At 42.7% G+C, this 15377-nt stretch overlaps 1 protein-coding gene across 3 annotated transcripts in view; it reads left to right on the forward strand.

Moving 5' to 3' along the window:
• The first annotated feature begins 3619 nt into the window (after positions 1-3619).
• The window catches only part of mpped2a (metallophosphoesterase domain containing 2a), a 56176-nt gene continuing 44418 nt past the window's right edge, over positions 3620-15377 (forward strand). The window contains exons 1-3 of one of the 3 annotated variants that reach the window (XM_076077938.1): positions 3620-4040; positions 5406-5519; positions 6507-6776. In XM_076077938.1, the coding sequence (XP_075934053.1) occupies positions 6664-6776 (113 nt within the window). In that variant the 5' untranslated portion in view covers positions 3620-4040; positions 5406-5519; positions 6507-6663. The remainder of the gene's footprint in view (positions 4041-5405; positions 5520-6506; positions 6777-15377) is intronic. The other 2 variants (XM_076077936.1, XM_076077939.1) reach the window with 2 other exon arrangements.

The following is a 15377-nucleotide window of genomic DNA, read 5'->3' on the forward strand; positions in this document are numbered from 1 at the left end:
GACAGGCACTCCCACAGACAGGCATAAATCTGTGCAGGTTAGAGCCGTTGAACCTCCTCAGCCGGCAGGTTAAGTGAATATCACCCTCTGCTTCCTGAAAAAGCTCACACTGCTATTTCCCACTCCCATTAAATATGTGTTTCATTTCTGCCTTATTTGGATGGAAAGTCATTTTACCCTCTTTTATAGAAGGTCATAAAATATATAGTGTTTTTTTTTAATGCTCTGCATAACATTTACATTTTCCATTGTATAAATGTGATCGCCGCGACACGCCGCTGAATAAAACATTCATGGCAAAAGCCATTTCTTCTGTGACATTTGGTCTCCTATCTATTATCAGTTTTCTATATGCAGCCAGGAGAACAAACGCTGGTCAAATGTTTAAATGTGGCCTTTCCACATAAAATTCAAAACCCTGCTTTCACATTAACACCCGCCGGCTAGTTTATGGAAAATGCTTTTTTTGTGTGCAGATAAGAGAAAAGTCAAATGGAAATGACTCGCAGGGCTGTTGTGGCAGTGGGGAGCGTGCTGATGGACCGGTGAAATTGAAGCATGTCAGTAAAATTAGAAAGAAGCCTGCTCTGCCTCAACTGGCAGACATGTAAATGTGGCAGAGCCACTCAGATGAGTCCATTATGGACCGTCCCACGCAGCCTTTTCTCATCAGAAATCCCATCAGTATATTAAAAAGGTATAGCCTTGGCACTGACAAATTAATTCTTTTTGACCCCCCCTGACTGATTTGAATGGTTACTGAACTCAGTGATGGGCAGCAATTCAATATTATCATTCATCTTCCTTCAGCAGAAGAATACAGAGAAATGAAAATGATTTATTGGAATACATTTGTCTTTTCTAAATCTTCGATATTAACAATAATACTGTAATGATAAGATTGGATTTGGTTTTATCATACTTTAGATATTGAGAATGGGGCATAGATGTTGTGGTACAGAGTCTTCTGAACAAAGCTCCTATACTATATAGGATTTAAATTATCATCCATTATTTAAAATAAATGGACAAAATGAATTTCTCCAGTGAATTATCTCACCTGGAATCATTCCAATAAAGTAGTGCAGACCAAAGATAGACAATTATCCAATTGAAATTATTTTTTGGCACTTAAATGTTTCTTAAAGCGGTTACCTGACTTCTTCCTTTATAAAGATAGTGGAAGCTAATGCGCTGAGAACTGTACTCCACTTGCAGGGCTCCATCCATCCATCCATCCATCCGTCCATCTATCTATCTGTCCATCCATCCACCCGTCCTTCCATCCTTCCATCCATCCACCCGTCCTTCCATCCAAGACTTAGTCACAGATAATTTACATACAATGAGAGCTGGACACCATGCATGCATGCTCTATCATTATAAACAACAAGGTGGTTTCTGCCTTTCTCGAAAAAAGAGTTGATGCGCTAAATGGGATATGGTAACGCCTTTGCCAGATAAATTCTGACTGCGAACATTTAACTCACGTGACTGATCAGCTGTTTCTTCTGTCGGCGTCGGCTGTCTCGGATATACCCATAATGTGGGAATGCTTGTCTTTGTCTTGAAATTTAGACACGACTAGTGTTAACTGTTGTATAAATAAACCAAAGTACTGGACACATTTTAACCGGATCATGGCGCTAGATGAAAAGTCAGGGCATCACCAAAGTTCACAAAGACAGTGAGTTTATGCACTAAATTGCATAATAATCCAGCCAACAGTTGGCGAAACGTTTGACTTTGTGAACCTCACGCAGGGAAAGTCAGGGGATCAAAAAAGTTCTCGCGATTAATCCTTTGGGAAACCTCTGTATCAACATTTGTGTTTCAAAGCAGTTCCTTCAAAAGATGTCAAGACATTTAACTAAACCTCAAAATGTCATCGTCCTGGTGGTGCTAGAGAGAAAGGAGTCATCAAAGCCTGTAGGCTTCATCCTCTGGGGACAATGAATGTCTGTAAAACAATTCATGACATCAAGTTGCTGTTGGGATATTTCATTGTGAGACCCACCAACAGACTGAAATTACCATCCTAATCATGGATAAACGTAAGGCTGCTTGTCGACTTTGTAAAATGCAACATCGATAATACAGTGAGGTTGCCACAAAAACAAATCTCAAATCAAAAAGGTCGGAAAACTAGTAAGCAACCCTTTAAGCTTAGTATGACAAGTTCCTTTGTACTTTGAAGACAGGAAACCTCATTTTGAATTGAACCGCTGTTGTTCAATTATTGAAGTTTGGTTTGTTCATTTGAGCAAATATGCTACATTTCAACACATGTGAGACAAAATCAAGACCACTTTCTCCCAGACTTCATGTATAATTTAGTGAATTGACAATCAAGGAGTTAACCCCTTATGATCAGGATGCTGTTTTTACACCCAAGTTGCTGCTTTTTCCGAGTTTGGAAACTGTGCTGCCCCATTTCAGGTTGCGTGAAGGACTCCCACAGGTACTCATTAGTATTGTTTACTTGTGAACCCAAAGGGGCCGTGTTGTCTTCTAATCATAGATTTTACAACACCTTCTACACTCAACGTTTTCCCACATGTCTGTGATCTTATGAAGAAATATTTCAGGTCAACAGTTGCACAGAATTAATGTACAGTTTTTTTTCAGTATGGGAACCTGCACGTTAGTTCAAGCTCAAATAAAGAGCAAGTCTGTGGCGTTCAGATGCCCCGATTATTTCAATAAGTCCAATTTTAAAAAGAATCTATTGTATCCGGATCTCGCCATTAGTGTCCATCATGACCAAGACAATCGATTAGTTTCAGCATGTGTGCTGGTTTATATACGAGGCAGTGTATGCTGAGTTCAAGGTGCAGCAACCACAATATTGAATACTGCATAAGATTTCATGGGAGAAGATCAATAACCTTCTTATTATGCCATGTCATGAAGCCTCACAGCCTGAAGTAAACATGCCATAGTAAAACCTTTCTTACGGCCAACAGAAGACACATAGAGATGAAAGACACTGAGGGTAAACAGTCAATTTAGGATAGGATGTTTCTGTCTCCATGATTAAAGTAATCAGGGGTGCGGATGTTGAAGGGCTTGCTTGGGGGTTGTTACCATGATTTGAGAATTGTTATACAAAGAGAAAGTGCAAATAAGAGAAGTTGAAGATGTTTTAACTGATTTGGCACCACGTTATTTCTAAACAAACATGTATTCCAGACAAATTAAGTGTATGACAACAACAACACAAATAGATATTAAAGCTAAATTAAGCATTAAATTATGTTATCTACAATTTATAAACCCTTCATGAAGTAGTTAGCTTATCAATGTATATAATAATTGCCCTACTTTCTAATAATACCCTTTATGAATGGGTATTATTAGAAAGTGGGGCAATTCATTTTTTATTAAATATGTTTAACTAAGCATTTTGGCTTTATTAAACAAAAACCCCACCTTAATTTAATCCCAAATCGCTGCTGTCTAAATGCAATTTAGTAGCAATGTCATTTCCGACAGCAAGTGAATGCAGCACGGAGATAGAGCGGGACTACGCGACCGCCCCCTCCTTCCCTCCTCCCCCTCCCATCTCGCGCCTCGCCGCGCGCGCGAGACCGCCGGTGAGGGCGCGCGCACAGGAGGTGGCGGGGGGTTGTGCTCGCTCCTGCTCTCTCTGCTCTCTGACCCCAGTGGCAGCTCCGACTCACTGCACTCCGTCAGAGGGAGGCTGCTCTTACTCTCTCTCTCTGTTGTCTGTCAGTGTCTCTCGCCCGCCTCTCCGGCTCTCTCTCTCTCTTCGCTTTCTTGTCTGGTTTCTTTCCACAGGAGCCAGCCGAGGTCCCGCCGGGTCGAAGGTTCTGCCCTAACCGCCCAGACTGCCGCAACCCCCGGACGGCCGCGTACGAACCTACCCGCTCTCCTGCTGCTGCTGCCGCATGGACCCGCGTCCCTCCACCGCCGCCGCTGCTGCTGCTGCTGCTGCCGCGTAGAGGGCGACCCCGACCCGACACTCTTTCTCCGGCTAGATATAAAAACGCACAAAAAAAAAAACCTACACGACGAAGGTAGAGCAACCTTTCCGCTTTGCTTTGAGAACCCGAGGAGGGAGGGAAGGGGGGAGAAAGAGAGAGGGAGAGAGAGATAGGGGTAGACGGGGAGAAGAAAAGAAAGAAATTCCTGACACAAAGCCGTCGGTTGAAAGGTGGCTTGTCATTTACGAGGACGAGCAAGAGGTTAGCGCGGCGGTGCCGTGACACTGACCACCTTTGGGTGTTTTTTATGATTGCAGGAGCAGAGTTCAGGCTTGCACGGACCTCCTTTCTTTTTGTGTACATTTCTGCAAGCGGTTAACTGCAAGAGGTGCATAGCACACATCGTGTGTGTGTGTGTGTGTGTGTATATATATATATATATATATATATATATATATATATATATATATATATATTATATATGCATGCATGTTATCAGTAAGGGTCAATTTATTCGCCTTTTACCCTCTCTGCGTACTGGAGGGCTTTCTACCCGTGAAGTTAGCTATTTGGTGTGTAGCTGGTGAGGGGGGGGTACTGTATATTGTGTGTGTGCGTGTGTGTGTGCACCCCTGTTATAGAAAAGCAGATCAGTGTGAAGCTACAGCCTGCATAATAAAATTAAAAAAAATCTAGTGCCAGGGCAGGTTTAGCAAGCTAAGCTACGGAGCTAGTTGCTGCTACTGTAGCCACAAGGTAGAGACAGACAAGCGGGGAAGGCAAGTTTCACACACACACACACACACGCACACGGCGAGGAGACCGTGGAGCATGCTGCACACAAATCGGCCTGCATTTGCACAAAAAAAAAGAGCACATTTTTTAGATTTTGTTTTGACAGAAGAGATTGCTTAAGGGGAAGTGTTCAAGGCATCTGACAGGGCAGCTTTTAATTCAAGTGATTTTAATCTATTTTTTTTAAAGGCACAGGAAGATCTGCCAACTTGTTTCTTGTACTTACAGCAGCACGGATTAAATGGGAGTTGGAATAATGGCATTACAACATTTTTCAATGTAAACACTTGAAGTGTGTGAGCTTCTTCTGTTTTTATTTTTTTTGGTGCTATCTGCAGGAATTGAGTTCAGCCTCCTTTTTTTCTCCTCGGCTGGCATGAATCTTTGTGACTTAAATTCATAGCACACATCATAGGAAGTAGCATCCAGCTGACCCAGAAAACATAAATCAATGCTTCTCTAAAAATAGGACAGTTTTTCTAGGTTCAATTGGGGAGGTTGTTTGCTTTACAATATTCAACAACTGGAGTTTCTTTTTTTTTACTCACCACTGCATCACAGGATTTAACCATCAAATGAACTCCGGAGCTGCTGATTACCCTCCAGAAATGACAAATTGATTTTTTTTTTTCTCCCTTGTTGAAATGCTCGTGGCTGCACCAGGAGGTCTGGTATAAAGAGCGGGTGAAGCCCACAGTGGCCACTTCACTATCAGTCAGGGAGGTCAGGCAGGAGGGAAGCTCAGGGGTTGCAAGGAGACGCACACAGAGAAGCCCGGTGAGTGAGCTCTGAGGATGCAAGGAAAACCACACTTTGTGCAGCATTTTAGCTGCTTTTCCCTCCAGAATTGAAGTGTGGTTTTTTTGCCCAGTTGTAGTCTTTATTGTACGGATTTGCAAAGCTATCAGATTGCATTCATCGTTCCTCGTTCTTTTCATAATCAGGCCTGGAAGAAGAGAAGTAGAACTTTGTCTTATTTCTGCATGTTTCGGGGGGTTTGTTGAGTGTGCCCTGCATTGTGTGAAAAATGTCTTGTTTTACTGAAGGCATATTTGACCGTTTGCTTGGTTTAATTTGAACAGGCTAATGCCTTGGAGGCCATGCCTGCAGTCATTTTCTAGATTTGATTATATTAGTTTGTATTAAAACCAGCTGGGTTATGAGCAGCAGAGCAGCAATTAACAACGTGCCTTCCAGATTGTAAATTGTCGCCTTAACGGTCCAGTGTTTCGTTTTTTGAAAGTATTTCTATTCACTTAACAAAATGCCATATTGTTTGAAAAGGTAGAATATGTCTGCTTATTGTATTTAAATTGCCTCGCTGCATTTTTTTCTAATTAGGATTTTATGATTAATGGTTTCAGGAATTCATTTGTTTTCCAAAATCAAATTATGACACAGCAAAAAACAACAACTCTGTTTCTGCTCTCTGAAAGCAAGCAAGAAAACTGTTGTTGCAGCATGAAGTACTGATCACGTCAAACAGTGTGATTGAAATGATTCGACAAAGATAAAAAGATCACCTCCTTACTTCATGTGTGCTCTCCTTGTGCTCACAGTCATTTCAGCTCCTCAAGCCATCTGTTTTTGCGGCTGCATTTTATTTTCTGAACAGTAAAAACGTGTTTATTTATTCACAGAGGTTTTTTTTACTTCTCACCAGTGTATTCAGAAGTGTGTGTGCGTGCCTTGTGTTCCTGTTTGAAGCAGCTGTGTGTGTGTGTGTGTGTGTGTGTGTGTGTCTCCTTTCTCCTGCCGGTGCAGACTGCAGTGTGTCGTGGTCGAGTCGGTCGGCCGGGTCGCTGCTGCTGCTGCTGGGAGACTTCCTGGGCTTCTTGAGCGGCTCTGAAGGATGACCGCCGCACGGCTCGCTGCTGAATCCCGGTGAACGAACGGCGTCTCATGTCCAAACGGCGGAAGGATGGCTCATGGCAAAGTGACCATCGCGGTGGACGAGTACAGCTCCAACCCCACGCAGGCCTTCACACACTACAACATCAACCAGAGCCGCTTCCAACCTCCACATGTCCACATGTAAGTGTCGCACACAATCTGGATCACCTGCCATGGGAACTAGAATTAAGAATCATTTTTAACTGCCAAAATAAATTCATTCATGCTTTTCATTCGTTTACAATCTTAAATGGACAAATATAACTTTTAAACATGCACTCATCCAGGGCTCATCCATTGTCTTAATTAATTCATTTAATTTCACATTTTATGTTTTGGTGGTTTAAGGCCGGTTTTGTTTGACGTGTAATAATCCAGACTGCAGAAAACTAGTTTGTTTTGAGGGGCAACAGGAAGCCAATCAGGCGCCTGTTTGATGCAGAGTCTTTGTTTATACTCATTTAATTGGCTCAAGCTCAGAGAGCGTACGGTGGCCGTGGAGGACAAACTTTGAGAACAGACGGAGACCAAAAAAAACAGCTCAAACTGAGCTGTGTAACATTTGAGGAAATGAGATGTTACTGGTTCCCAAAGTTTGAACACGGAAGTTACATTTTAAAAAACACTGAGAGCTAAATGCCTTCGGTGGTTCACACAGATTGGAGAAAAAGCTTTCCCTGACTTTGTTTCCCTCCCTGTTCTGCATTGCAGAAGGCTCGCCGCCGCTTCCTACGAGAGTGTGATCGTTTGTGCCATGTTGTCATCGTGGTGCATGAGCGCTTTGTCCGCATTAGGGCGCTCTTTTTATTTTATTTATCAGACCACTTACTTAGCGTGGCTCTTGTCTGATGCGGTTATGCTCTGCCTCTCATTAGTGGGTCAGAGTGCTGTGACCCGTCAGCCCTCGCCACACACACACACACACACACTCACCAGAGCGTCGTGTGTTTTATCTGTGGACAGATAGCCTCACACACAGCTGCATGCTTTGTGTCTTCTCCCAGTTACAGCAGATTTAAGATTTTAAACAAGATTTTTGAGTGATTCTTTGTTGTAGTTTTATGCACAGTGTGCTTCAGATATTTTATCTGTGGCAGGGACAGGAAGTGATTGAATGGGAGCCCTAGAGTGCTGCCTGTCTGCTGTTTTCATAGTGGATTTGTGTGTCGTTTCTTTTTATTTTGCTCTTTTATTGAACTTTCTTCTTTGTTGGGTCATATTTGGCTGTTTTTAGATGCATGCTTTCTTTTCGGGTGGAGAAAAGCCGCCACACATTCCTGTTGCTCTTTCTCTTTGGGATTTTTCTATATTATAACTAACTAATGATGGATGAAATCCTTCTGCAAAAATACCTTTAACATGAAGCATGTTGGCGGTGATTTTTCACACTTGACGTTCATTTTAGTTTTAGGAAGTCACACACCGAACAGGCTCTAATGTGAGAAAATAGAGCCCGCGCTAACACCATGCGCTAATTACATATGTGCCATTGTGGTCTTTGTTATAGTCAGATGTGACTGTTATGTATATATACGTAAAAACAACACAACCAAGTCCTGACACGTATTTATATTGTTGATGGTAAAAACACAAAGCTTGTTTTCATTGTTGTCCTTAAAGGTGCAATGCCACCTGGGTTATCTCCTCACACGTGCATGTGTTGCATGCCTTCAACTGCCTCAAGCAAACACTTTTTACTTGCAGCGTAATTCTGGAATTCTAGTATAATGTGTATTTTGTAAAAAATGTGAATCCTTGGATATTCAATTTTCACCAGCAATTTTCTGGTGTGGTCCAAATAATATTGCGATGGTTAAGCTATGCTTGAGACTGAGAATATGACCACGAATACTGATTATCTCTTGAAACAATTTCATGTTTATTATTGATCATGGACTGTTTTGTTTTCTTTCCTGAATTTTTTATTTTTTTTGCTGTCGTGGCAAAGACGTTACCATCGAAACACTGGTGGCGCCTCATGAAAGCGTGATACCCAATGGTGTCATTTCATCCCTTGCTTCCTGGTTCACTATGCTGATTAGGAAACAGCGCCGCTACATCACTGTAATGCCGCTGCCGTTAAAAATGACACAAATCCACTCGGTCCACTCTTTAACACAAGTTTAAAACTCTTGAGTTGCTTTGGAGATCCTAAAACACTGTTCCCAAAATCAGCAGTTGTAAGTTTAGCTTCTGCATCTCTTGTTGCATAATCATGACGATCTCTGATCAGACTTAAATGAAAGTAATGGAGTTCTCTTGTTAATCGACATTAGAGGCCATCAGATAAGAGACGCTGTAAAGTCCTCCTTTCACTTAATCGCTCCTTCATCCTGGTCCGGCTGCACGTGTGCTCAGATCATCGTGTTGCGTTCAGGTGGAAGTGAAGTGGCGTCTGCATCCAGTTAAACCGATGGAGGCCTGTGGGGTTGACACTCAGTCCATGAGTTTATGATATATATATATATATATATATATATATATATATATATATATATAAGGAGACATTTTTAGACTAATATCAGATAGATTACAGGAGGAGGAATATTTGGGCAGCAGTGTCAAATCTGTGAAGACTGAAGAGGTGAAAAGTAAACCAGCCGCTCTCCCTCACGTTGGGGGACGTCTGGCAAATACGTTTATTTTTGGTTTTGTTTCCCTGAAACACTCCGATTCCCACAATTCTGTCTGAATAATCATGTTCACGTAAACGGGATTATTCTGGGGAGAATGTCAAATTATGTAACGGTGTAAACAGCTGAATGGGACTCTTACCTTCCTCCACATTATTGTGCCACCGTGTTGTTTTGGGATTCCTCAGCTGTGAGCCGCGGTGCCAGCACCAGCCAGCGTCTGTGCCTCGAATGTGCAGAAGGAGACGAGGTCACCCAGCAGTTCGTGTTACGTCAGTCCGTTTTAATGGTTGACAGAGACGACAGTAAATCAGGCCAAATGCTTCAATAGGAATCAGGGGTTAACGACATCAGAGGATTCACCTGAATAGATTCTAGTTTGAAGAGGCTACCTCAATTCTTTTCCTTTTCAAAAAGGCAAATAATAGATGATACAAACAATGTTTTCGCCGCTCTAAAACATGAAGTACCCCCTGCAAGGTTCCATTTGTGCTGCTTACTTTTGGATTTGTTATTTAGGATTGACGGATTGTGTTGATGTTTCATCTCCACCTTTTATTCTGCGGTGTTGCACCGGTTGACCTTAAGCATAGTTCAGTTAGAGAAGCAGCAGAGAAACCTTGCATTAAAAATAAAATATCTCTTTTGTAGGGAAATGGAGAAACGATCAAAGTTGGGGAAATAAACGGATCTGCCGGATGTTAAAGAGGAAAATCCTTAAAACGCTTACGTTTTTCATCCGTCATCCGGAGACAGCAAGACGACAGATTGTGGACGATACTGTAAAAGAAACTGCTGTTTATTAAGTGCATTAAGAGTCAGACAGCAGAGAACTAGATCTTCCAGCCGCTGCATCTCTTGAGAAGCACGGCGATGAAAAAGGACACAGTGACGGTGTGTTTGAGGTGCAGAAATGCAGTTAGAATTCCTGAAACTTGGAAGAGGTAGGAAGGGGATGTGTTGAAGCCGCGGGGCCTCTCAGCAGATATGTGTTTGGATAAATACATTAGGCTGTTTCCTGGCTTCCACAGAGCCTGCACTGTTTTACTCTGCCGTTCTTAAACTCAGACGGGGGAACCCGGGATCACACGCACGCACACACACATACACACTCCTATAAGCCCATCCCCCCGCTATGTTTAAGCGCTTATAGAATACGCGCTCTGTTCTGGGAAAGTAAAGGCTTGTTTAGATTTGAGAGATAATGATCCGACTTGCTTGGGGGTTCCCGCTCACTGCATCCACAGTATTTGGACATAAATAAAGTTGTTGCCTTTCTTGACAGCAAAGACAGAGAGAGGGAGAAAAAAAACAAGCTTCAGAGAGGGGGTTGCCCGCCATTTGAAATACAACCCCTGCTTTCATGTCCCCCCCCCCCCCCCAGACTGAATATTTAGATTTCCGTGATGGAGTACAGCAGCACCTTTTGTGTGGTGTGGAAGGTAGCACTCTCTGAACCGCATATGAAAACATGCATGGAGAGCATGCACACACACACACTCGGTCACAAACTAATGCTCAGGAACGTGACCCTGAAGTCAAAGTGGGCTTTCTTCGGAGCACGGGACGTCTCCCTCTCTGTCTGTAAGTAAGCGGCAGACTCGGTCCAGCCCCGTTTGTGTCTGGTTTATTTTTCTGCGCCGTCTATGTTTTCCTTTTTTTCCTCAGCCCCCTCTTCATCGTCTCGTGAAATGAAATGCTCAGCAACTTGAAACATATGCTTCGAGTTGGGACACTAATGGCTTCAAATCCAATTTGAGCAGGATCTGGGCCAGACTGCAGGACGCAGACAGACAAACTGACAGAGAGTAGAAACTAAAAGGACTCTACACTGGAGATCTGGGGGCGTTTGAAACGGTTTGTGAGACCTTAAATAGTCTGGAAAAGTCTTGAATTGTCTCCTATTATTGGACTCCAGGAAAAGTTTAGCGGCAAATCACAGCTGAACTTAAATGCGCTTAACGTTTAATTTCTTAGGGGCCATTTTCTCAAAGCGTTTTCCCCTTACAATTAAATCCTAGTTAGGTTTGCTACTAGTATTTTCATTAGTAACTACTCTTGCACCCATCATAATTTCTCACAGCCCAAGTTGACGGCTTCACGTTTGTTTTGTCCGGCCAACAGTCCGCCATGACGGCAAATCCTCACATTGGAGAGGCTGGAAAAAGCAAATATTGTGCAGTTTTGCTCAATAAATGCATATAAATCAATTGACTGATTGTTTAAGCACAAATCTTAGTAAAGATAAAAGTTATTAAGTATTTTAGCTGTTCAGACAACTGCCGAGATTAAATATTGTTCAAAGTGTGAAGGGAGAAGTTACAATAGAAGTAAAAACGGCTGCATGAAGCAGGGAGGCAGGAAAACGACCCAATCCCCCAAACAACATGGACTTAATCATGTGTTCGGTTAGATTGTGCAGGGATGATGATGATGTTTGTGGTTGATCTCGATCGCACATGTGTGCACATTTCTCGCTCGATGGCTTAACCGCATTACACCATTAACGCCTTTAGAGTGTTAATTTATTAAATTCCCACCGGGGGCGCGCTCACCACGCAGGCCAACAAAACTGTGGCAGTGGAGAAAGCAGACCCCCCCCCCCCCCGGGTCGTTGTCCGTTCCTTGCTTCAAGCTTTTCCAAATAGCACTTAAGACGGGACTCTGCTGCGTTAAGAGCTCTCGCAGCGTCTTGGAGGCATTTGTGAATATAGACCTTCGTGTCTTTCTTAGTTTCTCAGACTGCATGCTTTTTGCCACCAGCTTTGGTTTTTGTATTTCAGGTTTTAAAACGGTCTTCAGTGCAACTAAATCCGTCTTTGTAAAAGCTGCATGTATTGTGTTTTGATGAAGTGATCTCGATAGTTTGCTGTGTTTCCATTAGAGCCGGGGCTGGTCGGGTAAAGTCTCTTCGATGACGAGCTAAATGTTTTGAGGGAGATGAAACAATTGTGTATATAAAAAAAACATATATTTTGTAAAGTGTAGAGCCTACTCTCGTCTATTTTCTCCATCAGGACACCACTTATAGTCAGTTTAACCCATGTTTTGGTTAGTTTCTCACCAGCGGGGGTTAACTGGTAGCGTTGCACAAAGCGGTTTAAAACTGTTGACTGCACCAATGTGGACACGCAGAGTATTTTCTGTGGCACAGAAGAAAACCAGTAAACACGGACAAGATGCTGCATCCTTTCCCCCGTTTGTAGGCAGCTATTCACTCTGTATAAAACATCATTCACTCACGACACCTGAGCTCCATACTTTCATTTTAATGCTTCGGAAATGGAAATTCTCTAAACCATCTCACAAATGTAAAAAAAAAAAAAAAAAAGAAATCCACATTTAACAAACTCCTTCTCCTCCAGATGCCTTGTTAATTATTCCCGCCCTCTGAATAATTGAGGAGCTCGTAAGTATGAATCATTTAATGACGCCGCCGCCTGCATCCATTCACGTGGATATTTATTCTGACACAAGCTGGTGAGGAAACGGCACCTTGAAGATCACGGCCTTCCCACATTCACTTTGACACCGTCCTAGTTTTTATTAATGAACTCCTTGAGAATATATTCCTAGTATAGTATACAGTGCTGTCAATGCAGGCAAGGAAATTGTTTAGACTTTTTTTTATACGATGCGTTTCTGCACAGCTGATGCCGTTATATATGCACACATTTAAAAACCAACATTTTCAAATATCTTTTGCAGTTTGTGTGTTTTGAAGGGAGGGATGGTGCTAAGCGTGTTGACTCACCTGCCAGAGAAAGCCGGTCGAGGTGCTCCGATGATGATCAAACATTTCCTTCTCTATGTTGGTAATATTGGCTTCACTGCTCGTGTGACACGACACAAAATGGGCCGTCGGAGGAGGAAGGGACGCTGTGCCTTCACGTATCATGTTCTGGAAGCTCAACCTTGTTTACTTCGACAGCAGGGGATGCTTTGAATATGGAAATACTCAGATAATTGGCAATTTAATTGTGGAGAAATGTGTGACTTTCACACAGTTCTGTGGGCATTTCAAAACTCTCTGTGTTGTTTAATTTACCGTGGAACACATCAGAAGTGTCAGTTTTTCTCTCTCTCTCCAGCGGTAATAGATCTTTAGATACAAACACTAAATGTTCCTCCCTTTCAAGTGGATCAGTGGTTGCTTCATGTTTTGTTGTTTGACTTTTTTCGGAGTGAAGCTGTGTTTTGCTGTGTTTCCACTCCTTTCATTTCCTAAATATTGTCATCACAACTATGAAAACCATATCTGTCTTGGTTTTGAGGAACAGAACTATTGAGCACAAACGTTTGTTTATACTTTTCGTTTGCCATGTTTTCTCAAAGTCAAAAGGTTTCCATTGTTACTGCTTCACTGTAATTGTTACAATCCAGTTATTTTATTGGTTTGTGGCGCAGCTACAGCCTGAAGGTAAACTCCATCCAGTGTCTGTTCTTGTTTGTGGTCGTCTGGTAGAAAGTGTCTCCAGACGATGGTTTCCACAGATTCTTTGCGTGAGGTTTGTGTTGGTTTCATGGTTCTGATCGGTCACTTGTAATAGAAACACTTGTTCTTCCAGCCTTGTTCCAGACCTTTAAATCTCTTCCCGATTTTCTTTTCATTGATCCTCAAAACAACCGAGACTCAACCAGGACCAGAATCTGCTCCACCGATATATATGAGACAGATGAACTATGTAGGCTTAATAACTTTAAAATCAACGTGTTTCCTTGATCAAAATAACAAACAGAAAAGGGATCGTTCAGGTATTTTGAAGAGAGGTTGTTTGAGTGATGTTTGGAACATTTTCACTATTTTACCTTGCCGTCAGACAGCCCGTACCGACGGGTAAATAAGGCCGCTTTCTATCCTCTCTTCAAAGCCACAAGCCTCCATTGACAGAAGCGGTAATTGTACCTCGCAGAACACGCGAGCTCCTGGACAGCCGCTGCTTTGCTCAGTTAGTTTGTGTTATTGTGACTTTTGGTCTCTTAGATTGGATTCACTAAAGTCGCACAATGACACAAACCTACAGAGCGAGGCAGCGATAGACCAGCAACTCCTGTGTTCTGCGAGATAAAGTTACCCTTTTTGTGAATGGGGTCTGGTGGCTTTGAAGAGAGCTTTGATAACGGCTTCCGCTCCTAAAGGGCTGTCTGACAGGATGGTAAAGCGGCAAACATATTCTAAATATAGCGTACACTTTCTGATATTCATTTGTATTTATTTCTTTTAGTTGGCCTAGATACGTTTTGCATTACTTTGCTCTTGTGCTGGTACTCCTGCCTGCTTCTCCAAACCACCATCTACTGTAGGTCATACATTCTGTAGTTAAAGTACACACAACCCTGCTTCAAAACATCCACTACTACAAACTGTACTTTTTTTAATTCAACCTAACAACTGCTACCGTGTGGACTTAAATTTACATTGTTGGGATGTCAACAGACCCAAATGAGAAGAGAATAACCCCCCAATCCCCTTTTTCGAAGCAGGAAACATCTTAAACGGACACAATGTCTAAATTCCCGCCGGTTATCAGGCTATTGATGTACCACAATGCAACTGTTGTCAGGAAATCTATGATTATGAATCAAAAGGCGAGAGTTTCCGATTAATGGTGCGGCCTCATTTTTACTTTTGTTCCATTTATTTCCGATTTGAGGAGGAGCAGCAGTCAGGCTTCAGGTCTCCTGAGAACAAAGAGCCGGTCCCATTTTTTTGTGGCCTTTTTGTTTCTGTCAGCCGCTCGCCGGCAGGAGTGGAGGGGCTTTTGTAACTGGAGAACCCTTGATTAAGTTCCCTCTCCACCCCTGACCTGCTACTGGAGCCCGGCGGGACGGTGCTGCTGGTGGAGTTGGTGGTGGTGGTGGTGGTGGGGGGGGGGGGGGTTAAGTGACAGTTGACATAGGACAGGTCTGCTGTTTTTTGAGATTGAAGCTCTTTTGATGTCTTTGAGATTTTCGGAGCCTGGCATCGCAGGGCCCGATCTTCTGATGATGTCACTCCCCTCTTGACATGAAATGGAGGCGGAGCTGCCCGAGCCTGCAACTTCTCAACGTGACACGTCCTCTGTTTGTGCAGTTGAGGAAATGGCGCTTAGTTTGCCTTTACCGGTAA

This window comes from Anarhichas minor, unplaced genomic scaffold, assembly GCF_050575085.1.
Source record: "Anarhichas minor isolate MPS153535 unplaced genomic scaffold, ASM5057508v1 ptg000062l, whole genome shotgun sequence".
Lineage (NCBI taxonomy): Eukaryota > Metazoa > Chordata > Actinopteri > Perciformes > Anarhichadidae > Anarhichas > Anarhichas minor.